Here is a 19,086-nt window from a genome sequence, read left to right on the forward strand (position 1 = left end):
ATTTTATTAAACTAATATTTAATCTGATCTTGCATTGTGAATGGTTGTCTAAAGGTTGCTGATTATTTTCTAAGTTAGTTCCACAACTAACTTAACTTCACTTCCAGATTCTTCAAGATAATCCTTGGTTCTCAAACATAAACATTGCATGGTAATGTTGCATCACTCTTTTTGGTCATAATTTCTAATCATCTTTAATCAACTTGTTTATATTGTACATAGTCCATTAGTCTTCGTTATTCTTTAATTCTGCTTGGTAGTTTAGTTGAATTGTTTTAGCATAGTAAAGAGTTTGTTGATTGAAATATATTTGACTTTGAGTTGACTTATTTTTGTTAATAAATTCTTGTATTTTAAGAAATTGTGTGAATTCATTCCATATAAGTGCAGAGTTTATGCTGTTCAATAATGTAAGAGCTCGTCTCACACCTTTCTATTCTGTCCTAATACCATCGCCTTACTGGGCTGGTATTCACAGGACAATCCTTAACAGACCCAAATATTATTTGCTAAAATATTTATATTAAATAATATTCTCAGATTCATATTTACAACAGGGGTCAGTGTACCGCAGCCGAGAATCCACAGAGGTCTCTCACAGAAGTCAAGTCCAGGAAAATTTGAGAGAGAACACGACAACAGAAGAGCCACCTCCTCACCCTACAGAAGGGGCAGAATAATCCCTAGGGGTGAGGAGAAGTCATCATACCCATAGGTTAGTCTACACCTTGGGTTCAACAATCTGCAAAAGTATTCATACTCACATAGGGGCAGAATAATCCCCTGGTATGAATCTCAGGCTCCAGGTCAGTCTACACCTGTGAGTTGAAGACGACCAGGACAGCATACAGCAGAAGAGGCGGAAGTGATTGAGCTTCTCTCTCACAGGGTGGTTGTAAGCTGCCCTCCCACCCAGAACAGAACTGAATTTAAAAAAAATACTGAACTAAAACGTTTGTGTCTGTAAATTTTGTTTACAGGTATCAAAGATTATATTACTCACAAGTATTACCAGGAATGATGATGAGGAGCAGGAAGGCATGCTGAAGATTTAAAGTTGCTTAAAATATAACCTGTGGGGAATTTGGGGAATTAGAGAGTGAAGTCTTAACAGACTTCAAAAGGGGGAAATTGTTGGAAAATATTCATGCTATGCTTATAGGATTTGTATTGCTATGCTTAAGTATGTTTAATAATGTGTGTGTTTGACTTAGGTTACTTTTGCCCAGTGACGACAAGATATTTCTGTATGTAAGACTTACTTTTGCCCAGTGACAAGATATTTTTATATTTCTACATATAATAGGAAGTGTTGAATAGTCAGCTGAATTGGTGTCAGACAGCCAGATATGAAATCAGACAGTCGATTAAAATGTATTTTTGTACATGCCTGGCTTTTGAATAAAGACTGCTGTTCTTGGGGAAGTAATCAGAAGTTTCGGAAGGATTCGGACGATCTTCTCCCTGTACAGGCATCTAAAGACTGCAGTCTCCGTGTTTCTTTTAATTACTTTGTTTTTTTATTAATAACAGTATAGGAGGTCTTAGCTTTACCAAACAAACGAGCATGCAGGAGTTTAGGGACAACTCCAACAAAAGATAATTTTCTTTTTACTATGTTCAAAGTTTACACATGCTGAGATGCCTTTAAACAATGTGGGAAATCCCAGATGATGTCAGGGCTTGTAAGCTTCTAATTCGCAGCATCTACAGGTCCTTCTCAAAATATTAGCATATTGTGATAAAGTTTATTATTTTCCATAATGTCATGATGAAAATTTTACATTCATATATTTTAGATTCATTGCACACTGACTGAAATATTTCAGGTCTTTTATTGTCTTAATACGGATGATTGTGGCATACAGCTCATGAAAACCCAAAATTCCTATCTCACAAAATTAGCATATTTCATCCGACCAATAAAAGAAAAGTGTTTTTAATACAAAAAACGTCAACCTTCAAATAATCATGTACAGTTATGCACTCAATACTTGGTCGGGAATCCTTTTGCAGAAATAACTGCTTCAATGCGGCGTGGCATGGAGGCAATCAGCCTGTGGCACTGCTGAGGTCTTATGGAGGCCCAGGATGTTTCGATAGCGGCCTTTAGCTCATCCAGAGTGTTGGGTCTTGAGTCTCTCAACGTTCTCTTCACAATATCCCACAGATTCTCTATGGGGTTCAGGTCAGGAGAGTTGGCAGGCCAATTGAGCACAGTGATACCATGGTCAGTAAACCATTTACCAGTGGTTTTGGCACTGTGAGCAGGTGCCAGGTCGTGCTGAAAAATGAAATCTTCATCTCCATAAAGCTTTTCAGCAGATGGAAGCATGAAGTGCTCCAAAATCTCCTGATAGCTAGCTGCATTGACCCTGCCCTTGATAAAACACAGTGGACCAACACCAGCAGCTGACACGGCACCCCAGACCATCACTGACTGTGGGTACTTGACACTGGACTTCTGGCATTTTGGCATTTCCTTCTCCCCAGTCTTCCTCCAGACTCTGGCACCTTGATTTCCGAATGACATGCAGAATTTGCTTTCATCTGACAAAAGTACTTTGGACCACTGAGCAACAGTCCAGTGCTGCTTCTTTGTAGCCCAGGTCAGGCGCTTCTGCCGCTGTTTCTAGTTCAAAAGTGGCTTGACCTGGGGAATGCGGCACCTGTAGCCCATTTCCTGCACACGTCTGTGCACGGTGGCTCTGGATGTTTCTACTCCAGACTCAGTCCACTGCTTCCGCAGGTCCCCCAAGGTCTGGAATCGGCCCTTCTCCACAATCTTCCTCAGGGTCCGGTCACCTCTTCTCGTTGTGCAGCGTTTTCTGCCACACCTTTTCCTTCCCACAGACTTCCCACTGAGGTGCCTTGATACAGCACTCTGGGAACAGCCTATTTGTTCAGAAATTTCTTTCTGTGTCTTACCCTCTTGCTTGAGGGTGTCAATAGTGGCCTTCTGGACAGCAGTCAGGTCGGCAGTCTTACCCATGATTGGGGTTTTGAGTGATGAACCAGGCTGGGAGTTTTAAAGGCCTCAGGAATCTTTTGCAGGTGTTTAGAGTTAACTCGTTGATTCAGATGATTAGGTTCATAGCTCGTTTAGAGACCCTTTTAATAATATGCTAATTTTGTGAGATAGGAATTTTGGGTTTTCATGAGCTGTATGCCAAAATCATCCGTATTAAGACAATAAAAGACCTGAAATATTTCAGTTAGTGTGCAATGAATCTAAAATATATGAATGTTACATTTTCATCATGACATTATGGAAAATAATGAACTTTATCACAATATGCTAATATTTTGAGAAGGACCTGTAGATGATTTCGTATTACAGAACTTGTGGCCACTTTATATCTCTTAGTCTAAATATTGTTTTTGTATATGTCTTGACTTTGTGAAAAGAACAAAACACTCAATAAATATACAGTTTAAAAAAGGAAGACATAGAGATGAAAGTTATCAAAGTAGTGCAATGTGGTAAAGCGTGTAATCTGTGCAGCAGTGCAACATTATAACAGCTTGAGGCAGAAAGGTTTGCAGCAGTCTGGTGGTTTTGTTTCTGGTGTTGTGGTATGGTTTGCCTGACAGCAGCAATACCAGAGAGGGTGTGAGGAGTCTCTGACAATGTTCAGGCTTGAAACAGACCCTTGATCGAGGGTCAGGACCCACCAATGACATTTTCATCTCCCCTCACTATCCTCTGCAGGGCCCTGTTGGTCATATTGCAGCCAGAGTACCAGCTCCTTACCTGTGCACCCTTCCTCTTTAGGATAGGTAGTTGCTGGAAGCATCAGTTTCAGAGAGCATAGCAAGGTTCAGAGGTAAGCAATGAAATACATTTAGGCAATAAAACAGCAACATTCTGATTTTCAGCTACAGTATGTGCTTGTGTGTGTCATGGATCAAAGGTTTTTTCTATTCAAGGTGTATGTGTGTCTACTGCACATGTGAGCCCATATAAAATTCCTAATTGAATTTTAAACGTTTTAATTAGACATTATATGAAAATATGGTGAATACGGGGCCTGGTTAGTAATCAGAATCTGTTCATAGGGTAACTAGTTCTGCGCTCCTCTTGTCTTTATGTACGACTGGCAAGAAGAAAACGTGGAAGATGGTGTTCTGGTCAGATGAGAGAAAAAGTTCTTGACTTGCATGCAACACATCAATCTGAGCATACCATCCCTACAGTGAAACATGGTAATGGCAGCATCATGTTATGGGATGCATTTTTTCAGCAGGAACATAAAAGGTGCTTAGACTTGTTAGGAAGGAGCTAGATACAGGGCGATCCTTGAAGAAAACTGTTAAAGGTTGCAAAAGACTTGAGACTTAAGCAGCGGTTCAACTTCCAAAAGAGCTCAGTCAAAGTCCAGACCTAAATCCATTTAAGAATCTGAGAAAAAACTTGAAAGTTGATTTTCACATATGCTCTTTATTTAATCTGACTGAGCTAAAGCTTGTTTGGAAATATGAACGGGTCAGCTGTTTTCTCTATGCAGCTGTTACTGCAACTGTATACAAATGATTAGCAAACTTTTCACTATGCGTGTATGGTGTTGGACTATCACACAAAATCCCAATAGACTAGACAGAAGTTTCTGGCTGTAACTCGAAAGTTTTAAGGGATGTGAATACTTTTGCAAGGCACTGCTCAGTGGTAAAAATGGCAACAACAGAAACATCTGCGGGACATAAAAAGAGTTAGCATTTGTCATAATCTTTAAATCTGCATTTTCTGCATTCATGGAAGCAGACAGGAAATGAACAGATCTTCAAATGAAGGAAATGAAAATCCAATGGAATTTCTCAGAAACCCCTTCCTTCCCTTCCACTTACATGTCCTTATATAAATCGAGTTAAGGGCATTAAAGCCCACATGCAGCTCTCTGCAGGGCAGCAAATTCTGATGTGTATAAAATGCACACACCAACAGGTAACAAAACCTGTACAATTCCGATCTAGTGGAAAAGAAGATGAAAGGATGGAAGGATCCTGGAGTTTTGGTTGCTCTGTTGTGGATCCAAGGAATGTTAGACATACTCTTCCGATGTCCATACTGTCCAGACCGGGTTGTGTCTGATGACCATGTCCATGAAGAAGCGAGTGCTCTCGTCGTCTGCGACGGCGTGCCGCGGACTCTGATGGGACTACAGCAGTGTGGTGGACAGGCAGGGAAAGTCATTTGGCCATGAACACATTCGTAGTCGGTCCATAGCTCCTTCACACTGGTGTCATTTCCGCATTTCTAGCACACAAACCTGTAAAAGAGAAAGCCACAAGGGATTAGACTGTTGCTTTTCCTGTGCCTCATCACCTTCAGCATCTGCAGGGTGGAAATTTTTATCAGCCCACACTAAGAGAACTTTGATCTTTATCAGCAGACTTGCTGATAAAGATCACAAACACTTGCAGGAACCACTGCATAGAACCGCGGCTTCAGGCTCATCTCAGCATGTATGAAAGAGCTGCTGCTACATGTGCGCAGATTTACAAAATTCCTTTGTAGTTTGCCATGAAAAGAGATGAAGTTTCACATTGTGTAGAGACTGGTTGAAATACACAGCAGCAGTAGCCAACATGTGGCTCCTGAGTATTCAGATGGCAGATGACAAAAGTTGTTGGTCCCCTATCACAGTGAACCACAAATGTGTTTTCTAAATAAGGCTGGACAGCGCTGAGTGGAGACGACAAAATTAATCAGCTCAAGCGGCCCCGACAGGGAGATAGGATTTCAAAATAAAATCCAGCTCCCACTCTCTCTGTCAGTGACATGTTAAACACATGTGCCTCAGGAGGAAGTGAACTCATGAACTCAAACTCAATATCAGGGACTGTAAAGTGTCTCAGTTTTCATACTGTCTCGTATTTCTTTGATATGGTTTATTTAAACATCTGATTAACTATTAAACTATAATAAATGTGTATTTACAAGGGGTGCACAATAACGGGCCGATATTAGGAAATTATGACATCATATTTATCTGATTGATATCATAATGAATAGCCCCGATATATGTTGGTCAGCATGGTGATGTGGGTGCTTTTTTTTTTTTTATCAAGGACTCTCTCCTACATGACACCTGGATGTGCCATCACTACAATTGGATAAAAAAACCTTTCTAACTGGGAAAATAAAAATTCATTAAAATACTCCCTCATACCAGGAAACATCTCGGTCATAATTTTATTTAATTATTAATAGTGTTTTACCAACTTCCACGGTATGTTGCGCACAAACTACAAAAATATAAACGTAAAAAGGTCGAAAGAGTAACTATCAAACTGGGAGCGGGTATCTTCCGACTCCACTCAAATGCAGCACATGTGCAAACGTGTGTTAACAGAAAACATGGCGGCTGTAGTTTGAAACTTCTTTTAAAGTTTCAGAGGAAGACAATGCGGTGGCTTTGTGTAACAAATGTTTAAGTTACGTTTCACGAGGAGGGAAACACAGCATGACCTTTAACACGTCAAACTTGATCAGTCACCACAAACATAACCATCGTTGTTGACGCAGTATTCCAAGCATATCAGGATCCTCGCGCTGCTTAAGACGCTAGGTACAAGCCAGCCCTCAAGAAGCCATCTGGATTAAATACATTGACGAGGCTTTTGACAAATCTAGAAAGGACACAAGGGCTGAAGGGATTAAAGACTGACTTGACCACCAACCTTCACCCTTGTTGAAGATAGAGGCTGTTCTCAGCTCATTAGCCACTCGGAGCCGCGGTTTACTATGCCGAGTTGCTGCTACTTTTCTGATGTGTGTCTTCCAGCCAGGTATGATGTGATCGTCAAATGCGTTCGCACATTGCTTGACAGCAATGTAAATGACATAAGCTTCACCACTGATATATGGACTTGTGATGACAACCCTGTAAGCATGATGAGACATAGTCCAAAGTTGTCAGTGGTGCATTATTTTTGTTTCTATATTGTGAGGAATGGACTTTATCAGTTTGAATAACTGATTAAAATGATATATTATTAATATAATTAAATAAATGTACTTGGAATCTAAATTGTGGAATGCCCTTTTTACTTTGTATTTAATCAGTTCTAGAAGCATTTATGTATCAATAGGTAATGGAACTATTTAAAAAGATGTTAATTTCAGATATGGTTTTATTTGATGTATTTTAGCAAATGTTGGCTTGTTAATAGTTTTTAATTTCGAAAATCGTATCTTAATTTATTGAGTCAACTGTTTTTAGTATTTATTACAGTATTAATTTCATGATTTTGCACTTTTGCTTACTGGTCTTATCTCCAGGTATGTTATAGGCTATCAATTATTATTGGTTATCAGCCTTTGGAAGAAGAAAGTTATCGGTCATCGTTATCAATAAAAAAAAAAAAAAAAAAAAACTGTTATCGTGCATCACTAGTGTTTAGAATTTCACCACGAAGCAACTTTTGAATTCTTTACTGATTTTGCACACAACAGTGCATTTAATCCTGATTAAGAACTGGAATATTTGCTCAGCACTAAGAGATACAGATAGACATACGGAAAGATAAATAAATAGATATATACATGGACAGATACATGACGGCGGGTTTGTTCAATAACTGTTAAAATAGATTACGGTATTTATATTGATTATTATGCTATATTAATTGATAGTAGTTATTGATTGGGAATTTTGGAGGTCACTTTGGTGACTTAGGTTCAACTGTGGAAAGAAACACATTAACAGACCTATTTGGATTCTTCATGTACATCTTTCTCTATGGACTTTGAAGAGAATAGCAATGTGGGGCAGGGAGCTACATGATATGTGTCTCAAGAAGTCAGGTGAAGAGACAACTGGAGAGACTGAATAGGAATAAGGCTGCAGGTCCAGATCATGTCAGCCCTAGAGTCCTGAAGGCCTGTGCAGAGCAGCTCTGTGGGATTCTGCAGCACCTCTTCAACCTTAGCCTGGCCCAGAAGAAGGTTCCGGTGTTGTGGAAGACCTCCTGTCTTGTTCCGGTACCAAAGAAAAGTCATCCATCAGTCCTCAATGACTATAGACCTGTTGCCCTGACATCCCACATCATGAAGGTCCTAGAGAGACTCCTGTTGGCCCACCTGAGTAAGCAAACAGTAAACTATCAGGACCCCCTTCAGTTTGCTTATCGCTGTGGAGTTGGAGATGAAGATGCCATCATACACCTGCTTCAACAAACCCACTGTCATCTGGACAAAGTCAGCAGCACTGTGAGGATCATGTTCTTTGATTTCTCCAGTGTATTTAACACAATCCAACCTGATTTGCTATGTCAGAAACTCCAGAAGACTCAGGTGGAGGCCTCAACAATCTCCTGGATCAAAGACTACCTGACAAACAGACCACAGTTTATGAGACTGAAGGGTTGTGAATCTAACCAGGTAGTCAGCAGCAGAGGAGCACCACAGGGGACTGTACTCTCACCATTCCTTTTCACTCTGTACACCTCAGACTTCCAGTACAAGACAGACTCCTGTCATCTGCAGAAATACTCGGATGCAGTCGTGGGGTGGATCAGAGATGGACAAGAAGCTGAGTACAGGAAGGTGGTGTACCGCTTTGTGGCATGGTGTGGAAACATTCATCTCATTTTGAACGTGACTAAAACAAAGGAGATGATTGTAGATTTTAAGAGAAACAGGAATAAGTCAAAAACTATTTCCATCATGGGAGAAGAGGTGGAGGTGGTGGAGGAGTATAAATACCTTAATGTTCACCTGGACAACAGACTAGAGTGGAGATGCAACTGTGAAGCCATCTACAAGAAGGGACAGAGCAGACTGTACGTCTTGAGGAAGCTTAGGTCCTTTGGTGTTTGCAGCAAGATGCTGCATATCTTCTATAAGTCTGTTGTGGAGAGTGTGATCTCTTCTGCCATCATCTGCTGGGGAAGCAGCATCAGAGCCAGGGACTTAAAAAAGCTCAACAAGCTGATAAAAAAGGCTGTCTCTGTTCTGGGGACTCCTCTTGAACCTCTGGAGATCATTGTGGAAAGAAGGATTCTTCATAAAATAAAGAACATTATGGAGAACCCTGAGCATTCTCTTAATGAGACTGTCCTACAACAACAGAGTGTCTTCAGTCAGAGGCTTCTTCAGATCTGCTGTAAGACGGAGCGCTACAGGAGATCCTTCCTGCCCACAGCCATCAGCATCTACAACGGCTCTTTGAAGAAACCTTCATAATATGAGCTATAACAACATTTAATTTCCCTTTGGGATTAATAAAGTATTTTTGAATTGAATTGAATATGATTTAAAGTATTGTGTACTTTACATTTATACTCTTTTATTCTTCTAGAGGCGTCTTTTTCAGCCGCTCCAACTCAGCCCTGAGTTTTTCTTTTTTAAATCTATTTTTTAATACATGTTGTGTGTACAAATTATGAAGTTTATCATTTTGTGGAGAACTTTGTTTTAATTTTCTTTTTTTATGGTGTTTGTGCTCAGACTCCATGTGAGCGGCCACATTTCCATTGTTTACACCTGGGATCAACTGTCAAGCTCTTGATAACTCTGCTGTGCCGCCTTGCACCAATCCTGATATTTCCCGTGAGCTGAGTAGGAGGAGACACGGGTCACATCGGGCATCGCAACCAGAGGATAAGGTACAGCCCCGTCATCCCGTCCATCCTCACGGGAAATGTGGAATCCCTTCCCAACGAAGTGGATGAATAGACACACTCAGTCATGGCATTGATGTCCACTTCGTGTGGCTGGCACAGTGCGTCCGAGTCTGTAGCTTCAAAGCTTCCTGTGACCATTTTCTTACAGTTCTCTTTATTACAGGTTACCTCTGAACAAGGGGCTTATATTTCGAGCAGAGAAAAACAAGATTGTTATCCGATTGTTATCTAGAGGCAACGCAGCTGACAAACTGTTGAAACGTTGGAAGTGTAACAGAGAGTGAAGCGTGGTTAAAATCACCAGATATTGCCACAAACAGAGTGGGGTGTTGTGTCTGTAGCTTAGCAACAACTGAGCTGATGGGATCACATGCAGTGTCGGCAAAAGCTAAAGGTGGAACATAAATTGTTGCCAAAATAACACTGGTGAACTCTCTGGGTAAATAATATGGACGGAAACTTAGTGCTAACAATTCAATATCTGGACTGCAAGGACAACACTTCAAAGTAACATGTCCTGGATGACATCATCTGTTGTTCACAAGTACTGCTAGTCCACATCCTTTTCGTTTGCCCCTCCTAATTTTCTCTATAATCTTTGTCTGCTCATATGGTCAGAAAGCCTGGCAGAGACACGCTGGAGTCAGGGATATGATCCTGCAGCCATGTCTCAGTGCAGTGAAACACATAATACTGCATTCCCGATACTCTGGCTGGGTCCTTTGTAGGGCTTGGAGTTCATCCAACTTGTTTCCCAACAATGGTTTGAATTTCCTCCTTCTCTCCCTTCTCTTTGCTCCTGCTCTGCATCCAAGACGCCTCCTTTTCATCTCATCGGGAATTTGGGGTTGTAATTGAAGTATTATTTGAGCTTTTGAAAGATTATCAGCTGCTCCTGGTTGTAAAAAACAACCCTGTTACCATGGTGATGAATCATATTAAATGTCCAAAAGTAAAAAAAAAATATCTGCAAAAATCCTTCTAGCGGCACAGTATCCGATACTGGAAAGGATAATCATCCCAAAAAACCTATTTAATCCACCACAAGAGGAATTTGGGTTCTTAAAAAAATTAATCAGAATGAAAAGTAACAGAGCTACTCCAACCTGCTGCCACCTTTAGTGGGGCAATTCAAGAATTTTTTAATCTAGGGTCTTCACCAATCTCTTGAAGAAGACCCTCAAGAGACTGGTCCTCAACTTCTGGCGAGGTCCTAGTTGGATCTACTGCACTTTGCCTATCAGTCTGGCATCGGGGTGGACAATACCATCATCTACCTCCTGCACTGAGTTCTGACCCACCTAAAGAACCTGGGAAGCTCTGTGAGAATCCTGGTTTTTTATTTCTTCAGTGCTTTTATTACCATCCAGCCGTAACTCCTGAGGGACAAGCTGGAGCTGTCAGGAGTGGATCACCACTTGTCCCAGTGGATACTGGACTACCTCACTGGCCACCTGCAGTATGTGAAGATATGGGGCTGTGTCAGGCTGCTCTGCAGAATCGGGGTCCCACAGGAAGCTGTGCTGGTACCCCCTACACAGCTGACTTTTTATTAACTCCCAAGAGCTGCCATCTACAAACTTTCTCAGATGACTCTGCCATAGTCAGCCTTATCACAGGCGAGGACTGCTCAGAGCACAGACAGTGGACACAGGACTTTGTCGACTGGTGCCAGCAGAACCACTTCTTGATCTTGATTTTTATGCACAAATATACATGCACATGTTGTATATTTTTAAATCACCCACATATATTTTAATCTGAGTATGCTATTTTTAATAACTAAAGTATTTTTTCTTATATTGTAAATTTTTTCCAAACTGTACAGTTTATTTATTTAATTTTTTTAAAGATATTTTTCACCACAATAGGCCTTTATTTTTTATTTTTCAACAGTAGGCAGACAGGAAAGAGGGGCAGAGAGAGGGAGTGTCACGATCTGGGGTGGAGACAAAAGCGCAGACAAAAGCTTGGCAGCAGCATGTTGAATAAGTCTTCAGCTTTATTCAAAAACGTTTACAAAAAACAAAGCAAAAGCACTGCAGGTACAAAACATAGACAAAATCCAAAACTTACATAAGTTGACTCTGCAGGCACATGGTAAGCATAACACTTAGATGAGGGTAGTGAACGGAGTCGTGAACGAAGTGCAACGGAAGGAACCAGCGAGGAAACTAAGAACATGACCAACTAATATACTGAGGGAGACAAAAGGCAGATAATCAATGGAACTAAGAACAGGTGTGACAAGGAGGCAGGGAGGCTGGAGGAACGGGTGGAACTAATACATAGACTAAAACATGGCGAAGGGACTAATTAACAATAAAGAGACACAGACCTAAACAAACCTAAAGACAAAGATAAATAACCAAACGAAGCATAAGAAAACTAGAATAACCATGAACTAAAGGAAATAGAGAAACTGGAGGGAACAGAAGAACAACAACCTAAGACCTGGCAACCTAAGAACAAACAAAGAACCAATAAAGGGACCCTGAATACAAAAGTAAACAAACCTAAAACCACACTGACTGAATTTACTAGAAAAACAAGCAGAGAACATGAGGACTAGAATGAATACAAACAAAATGTAAACAATAACTAAAGCTGACCTAACAGGAGGGAGAATTAGAAGTATAGAAACTAAACTAAACATAAGAAACCATGCTAGAAGGGACTACAACTATAAAGGAAACCAACACAGAGAAAATAAGACTAATAAACTAGAAAATTGCAAAAGAGAACAAATACCTAACCATAAATAAACACAGAGATGCTAAACGGGAAACTGAACTAGGAAATCCAAGGAAACCGGAGCACTACAATAATGAATAATAACAACAACAACAACACAGAGAAAACCATACCAAGTCATAACTAAGAAAGAAACAATAACCAAAGGAGCCATGAACGAGGAGAGATGACAACAAACACTAGGAGGAAATAAACAATCAGGAGCAAGAGGAAATAAACAAAACAACCAGGACTACCAAAATACGAAATATAAACATCTTAGATGAAAGGTAACTAAACACAAACAAAGTCCAAAATGTCGTACCCCGACAGGAAGAGACATTGGGCAAAGGTCGCTGGGTCCGGGACTTGAACCCAGGACGGCCGCATCAAGGAGTATAGCCTCTATATCTGCTTAACCCCTACACCATCAGCCCCTGGCCCTTATTCTTATTTTTATCAAATTATTTTCCTTGAGTGCATCTGCATGCTTCAAATCGCCTTTCACTTTGCTGACAGTACACCTGAATTTTCCCACTGTGGGACAATAGAGGATATTTAATTTAATTTAATTTCTTTTTTTTTCAGCCAACAGTCACAGCATTTATTCGTTCGCTCAATGTGTTTTTTAAATTGCTGCATATAAGCTCAAGTCAACCTTATTTCCTTTAAAGAAAATTCTATCGATAATGAATCACTAACATACATTTTAACAATGAGTGATCTTAAAACTCGAGGGTGTCAGCGTTAAATAACCAGGACCGGAAGCTGGTTCCACAGAACTGGTATCAGAAGGCTCTGCTTCTATGCGAGCTCTCCCGGTAACAACTATAAGGTGTTTACTCAAGGAACGGAGATAAACATTGCTAGTAGTAATTGTGTTTTTTATTATAGGATAGGTCTTGGCTATTAAACCCATTGAGAGCCAAATAAATAATGACAGAATTTTAATTGCAATTCTAAACTACACAGGAAACAGATGAAGAAAGGCCAACAAGGGAGACGTGATCTCTTGGAAACAGGCAATATTCTGTCAACATAATTCTGATCCCGCAGTATTGCTTTAAGGCAACACACAGGATGCTAAGCAGGACTGATATAACAGCAAGGAGGAGACAAAAACATGGGTCAGGTTTTTGGGGTATTTCTACGACCAGAGGTCTATTATTTATTTAATTTATTTGGTTTAAATCTTTGAAATAAATTACTTTTTTAAGTAATCCAACACTGACAACACCATCAGTCGGATAGGTCTCAGCTTTTTTCAACCATGAATTTAACAGTAGAAAAATACTCTTCAAACAGGCCTTTACAACTGATAGGGGGTGTATAAATACACTCAGTTCATGAGATGAGGTGATGAAGGCTACTGGGCTCAGAAAAAAAGACACTACATTTCAGCAATACTTTTGAGCAAAACCTTTACAAACAACAACTGTTTTAAAGAAACTATGAAGAATTATCCAGATTAGCTTGATCATTTTTAAGTATTTCAGGTTTTGAAATAGAGGTTATAAAATACAGATTCAGTTCATTTTAAAACTGTGAAATAGCCCTTTAACCTACTGCTGAGAAGGAGCTACATCTCTGACACCAACTTCAGGGTTGCTGTCTAGATGTGGTGTACAGGTGCTTTATTCATGGTGCTTACCAATCATATCTATGTAACACCGTGTTGTTAGCACACTCACAGGGCAGTATTTGATAGTCCTCTCCAGCCACAGTTTGGGGAACTCAACTACTTTCTTACTTCAAACTAAGAGTCTTACATTTTGATATAATACGGTGTCAAGCTTAAATCCCCCTGCTTTATATCTGTGGCTCATAATAACAGCTTACATTTACTTTACAGGACAAAGGGACATGCTCAAGGCAACTGGATAGACCTTTAAGAGACAGACTTCCCTATGTTGGGACATTAAATATTGCAAGATCTTGTGCAACATGTTGTAACAGCCCTGGTAATTGATTAGTTTCTTTGTGCATTTTTGACAAACAGTTACAACTGTTGTAACGTTTTTCATGTTCCTCCATGATACCGCAACTGCACTGGTTGCAGACCCTGAGGAACTCAGTCGCTAGGTGTACGTTAGATTAAAAGTTTGTGTTTAAAGTAATGGTTACAGAACAGCTACACAGTTGGCTGTGGTACAAATCCAAGTAAAAGAAACAGGAAGTAGTGTCAAGATAGTGTCATAAAATGTACAAAGTTATATGGTTAATGGCGTCAGACTGAAAGACATATTTATCTAACAAAATAAGCTTATAAACACATATATGATTATTTAGGTGTAGTGAGCTGTTAGAGAAAGATACACAACTCATCATATTTAAGGTTTGCTGCCCATGTTTTGTGCATAAAACATATTTTAAAAACCTTAACCTTCTTTTTTTCCTGTCTTTATTCTGTTGGACTTGGTATCTTTTATCAGCAAACATGGACTGAATGTGGGAAATGAGGTTGTAAAGATGCTGAACGAGAATAAATGCTCGAGCTAAAATTACAGATGAGTTGGCTGTTTTATGGAGCTAAATTGGGGCCATAAAGTTTGTTCAAACGAAAAAAAGTTGAACCTGAAAAATAAAAGTTTGTTCAAACAAAAAAAGTTGAACCTGAAAAATAAAAGTTTGTTGACTCTATCTAACACTGACTCTTAAATAAACGACTCTCAAACAGTTTCTAACTTTCAGCTCCTTTAATCTAAATTAGGCAGGAATGATTACAGAGATCAGCGCCGAGGCTCGTCTCGGACCGTCTGTGAAAGGATGACGAAGAGCCCTGAAAGAAGGTCACATGTAGTTTTATATCTGGCACTCCGATGCAATGGATGTTTCCTCCCTCAGTTTTTATCAGCAGACTATGTGTCACCATTGTGGTGTCTATCTGGTACGTTGTGTAGTAGCGGGTGTCCATCCTTAATCTAAGTTTGCTGCTGCATTCTAATCAAACCAGTTACAGCCTGCTCCACCATCAAACCCAGTGCCCTAGCCACAGGTCATTCATGACAAACCTTGGGACATTTATCCTTGTAATCTGTGCCGATGAGCATTCTTGTCCTATTCAAACAAAAAGGAAACATTAGAGCTTATGCTTTATATCATTATGGTATAAGTGGGAAAAACTGCTTTGAGTTATATAAATAAAGGTTATCCTTAACAGGTTGATGTGGCATAGTTTAGGGCACAATGGTGCAGAAAAATATCAGCGCCCCAGAAACTGTCGCCTCTTCCGTTCTTGATGTCGCGCTCGCACTGTGTCTGTGCAGGGTGGTGGGCCGGTGGTTCAGCTTTGTGTTCACCGGCCCACTGCCCTGCGTCTGTAAAAGGCGGTTATTAAAAACTAAACATTCACAAAATAGGAAATGCCTAAGCCAGCGGTCCACCGGGGATTTCCTCGGTTGCCCCGTATGCCAGTTTGCCCCTGGCTGTGAGTCACTTCACTAAATGAAGACCAAACACGTTTAAATCAAAAATGCACCAGAAAACGAAACCCGAGTCCGGTCCATGTGAAAACAAGTCCAGGCTTAATTATGCAAAGATATTCGGAAAATACTGGCTCGTTTTGCATCTGGTTTCATTCCTGCCGCTTAGTCTGGCAGTTCTTTTGCTTTATGTTGAGAGCATGGGAAATCTCCAACACGGACTTAAAATGTAAATCTGTCAAGATCATATTTTCTCCTCTGAGATGCACGTCGTGTATTCACGTAAGCTGCTTCTATCGGTGAAGCATGTTATCTAAACCAGTCACATATATATAGAATATCAATGATGTATTACAGATAATTCCAGTTCCCACGGTCCCTGAATGCAACAGCTGGGAATATGTTGTTCAGCCGCTGTGTTGAGCTGTCAGTCATGATTCCTCACCCCCGTGATCTGAGGCCCCGCCCCCCACGCCAAAACAGGGCCAAAAGTTTGAAGCCGAAAAAAAAAATCTGAAAGTAAAAAAAAAAACTTGAATCTGAAAAGTAGTTTTGAACTTTTTTTTTTTTTTTTCAGTTTCACATGTTTTTTTTTTTCAGTTGCAAAACTTTTTTATCCAGTTTTCAAATTTTTTGGGGGGAGGTTCAAAATAATTTTTCAGGTTCAAATGGTTTTCTTTTGAACAAACTTTATGGCCCCAATTTAGCTCCATACCGTTTCCAGATAAATAATTTGTTAAAAACAAAAAAGTACCAAGGAAATACCAGGTCAGTTCAGGGGACTTCTGCTGTGATGCTCATATGCACTACTAAGGCCCTAGTTGTTAATTGAATAAATTGTTAAATTGCCAAAATGACTTGTTTGGCAAATGTTTCATAGATCCGTGGCCCCCTGGGAGGGCACTACAGGGGCCTCAGAAAGGTTGGGGACGATTAAAAAACAAAACAAAAACAACCCCACTGTTCTTAGTCTCTACAGTTGAATGTTATTCAGTGGGATTAGAGTTTTGTTAACACAAACATAATAATATGCTTACATTAAATAAATGTATTGATAATTTAATAGTTAGTAAAAGACATTTTAAAAACTTGATGTTTCTATGGGTTTTGCAAAAGGGGGTCCTCGCCCTGAAGCTAATGCTGTTTGGGGGGCATGGTATGCAAAAGTTTGGGAACCCCTGTCATAGATAACCCACAATGTGAACTCTGGTGCTAGACCCACCAATACATTTTCTTTTCAACTTTATCTAAAGGGAAACAAAAATGGTTTCTCTCCAAGAAGCATATATAAATGCAATTAGCTGTTAATAGAGCTGCAACAATCAGCATCTAAAACAGATGCTTCTATCTTTTCAATAAGGATATTACAGACTGCATCTTTTTCTGATAATGTGCAGCTTTAGCACATTTATCACAGGATGGTTTCATTTCATACAGTATATATAGCAATAACATATCTTGTCAATCAGGTTGTAGTGGCCCCATCTAGTGTAATTGAAAGGTACTGCCAATTTTATATTTTACAATTTTATGTTTTTGGGCTATTTCAGGTTGCCTCCTCACCTTTAGGCCCAGAATCACAACCATAGCACTGAAATTTCAATATTTATACAGGTTAAAGAAATAATCCCAGCAACACAAGCCAAGCACCACGGTTCTGGTATGAACTGAACTTTGATATGACCCACAGACATCTTATAGTCTCACCTGTATCAAACGTATAAGACACAGAGGAAAACTCACCGACCCATCTGACGCACTGGCTCCAACTCTGTCCCCTGCAGCATTCCAGCACACCTCAAAGATCCCACCTGTTCCTCGGTAGCTATGCACTAAAGCACCCGTCTGCAGGTACAAATACATAGACTTAGATTTAACATCGTTAACAACTGGCTTCAGAAATACTTTTCTTAGCCCAGTGAGTATTTACATGTTTATGATTTTATCTCTGTGTAAAGCACAGTTTTTAGGACCTGAGTATTCCAGATATGGACACACTTGTCGAAGGAGCCGCTGGCGAGGTGCTTGCCGTCAGGACTGAAGGCCACGCTGTAGACGGGCTCCTGGTGGCGGGTCAGTGTGTGGATACACACCCCACGTTCCACGTCCCACAGACGTACAGTTGAGTCAAATGATGCACTTTAAAGGAAGGAAAAGCAGATACAGAGTAAGCACATAGTCATGAGCCCGAAGGTGTGTGCTGCAAATTTAGAATAGTATGTGTTAAAATGAAAAGGACTAATAACTAGAAAACATAGCAAAACCAAATCATAACAAAACATTAATTAATTAAAGGAAACAAATCGTTCAAAATCTACTTTTTTAGCCCTTAAATACATTTTGTTGTGTACTTGGAGTCTGTAGAAGTGGAAAAAAGTTGAATTTAGTCTTTCCAGGTGCTGCGTTTATTTTTTTATATTCTGTTTGGGTATTTATATATACCTATATATATTCATATTTCTCGATCTGTTCGGTTTTCTCTATCCTCTAATTACGTTTTTCCAACTGTTACGTCACAGAATTTGCTGCGGAACAGCTAAATAAGGTCATGGACTTCCGGCTAACCGATATCACTTATCCGTCATTTTTATTTCTCGCTACGATTTTGTAGTCCAAGCTCAAGTGTGTCTACACTGTTTGGTTCAGTTGTTGGGTGTATTAATCCACACAATTTATTACACCGTCCCCCAGCATCAGAATCTCTTCAAAGTGTATTTCTCATGGAAATGTTCCCACATCAATGGGGAAATTCTTATTTCCCTGCTTCAAGGACGAGTTCTTCAGCAACCTCCCCCAGTATCAAAAAGGATTTCTGAAAGACTTCATCTGATTAAGCGGTCAGTTCCTTCTGTCTATAAAAACAACGGACACAGCAAAGCAGCAAATAATGTTAAAATGACAATAAACTATTTTAGACATAAATTTATTGTGTATTGATACGACATCCTAGCCATTGTTCTGATAGCAGTACCATCGTGCTTTCTGCTCATGTTATTGCTGTGCTGCTTTTGGCCCCTTGAAGACTGTACTGCATGTTTTGAATATAATTAGTACATAAAGGGCCTGATCCCATATAGTGGGGGCTAATTTGCGTGTACTATAAATAAATTGCACGTCCCAAACGTAGGCATGTTGCGTGCGATTTTCAAAGATTGCACTTGCAATGGATAACAGGTACAGACCGCCTTATTTAAATAAGGAAATTGCGTGTGCTACTGGCTGGAACAAGAAGAAAAGCAAACAGATCCTCTGCTGTGTTGCTAGAAATATGCAGGGATTGTTTTCACCTGCTAAGAAGTGATTT

The 19,086-nt window shown here is 39.9% G+C and overlaps 1 protein-coding gene across 1 annotated transcript in view; it reads right to left on the reverse strand.

Moving 5' to 3' along the window:
- Nucleotides 1-4,421: 4,421 nt before the first annotated feature.
- tbl1xr1b (tbl1x receptor 1b) overlaps nucleotides 4,422-19,086 on the reverse strand; it is a 38,616-nt gene continuing 23,951 nt past the window's right edge. The window contains exons 14-16 of the mRNA XM_047369068.1: nucleotides 17,756-17,921; nucleotides 17,526-17,627; nucleotides 4,422-5,267 (exon numbers count right to left, since the gene is read on the reverse strand). Of these exons, the coding sequence (XP_047225024.1) occupies nucleotides 5,241-5,267; nucleotides 17,526-17,627; nucleotides 17,756-17,921 (295 nt within the window). The 3' untranslated portion in view covers nucleotides 4,422-5,240. The remainder of the gene's footprint in view (nucleotides 5,268-17,525; nucleotides 17,628-17,755; nucleotides 17,922-19,086) is intronic.

The sequence above is a fragment of the Girardinichthys multiradiatus genome, chromosome 6 (genome assembly GCF_021462225.1).
Source record: "Girardinichthys multiradiatus isolate DD_20200921_A chromosome 6, DD_fGirMul_XY1, whole genome shotgun sequence".
NCBI lineage: Eukaryota > Metazoa > Chordata > Actinopteri > Cyprinodontiformes > Goodeidae > Girardinichthys > Girardinichthys multiradiatus.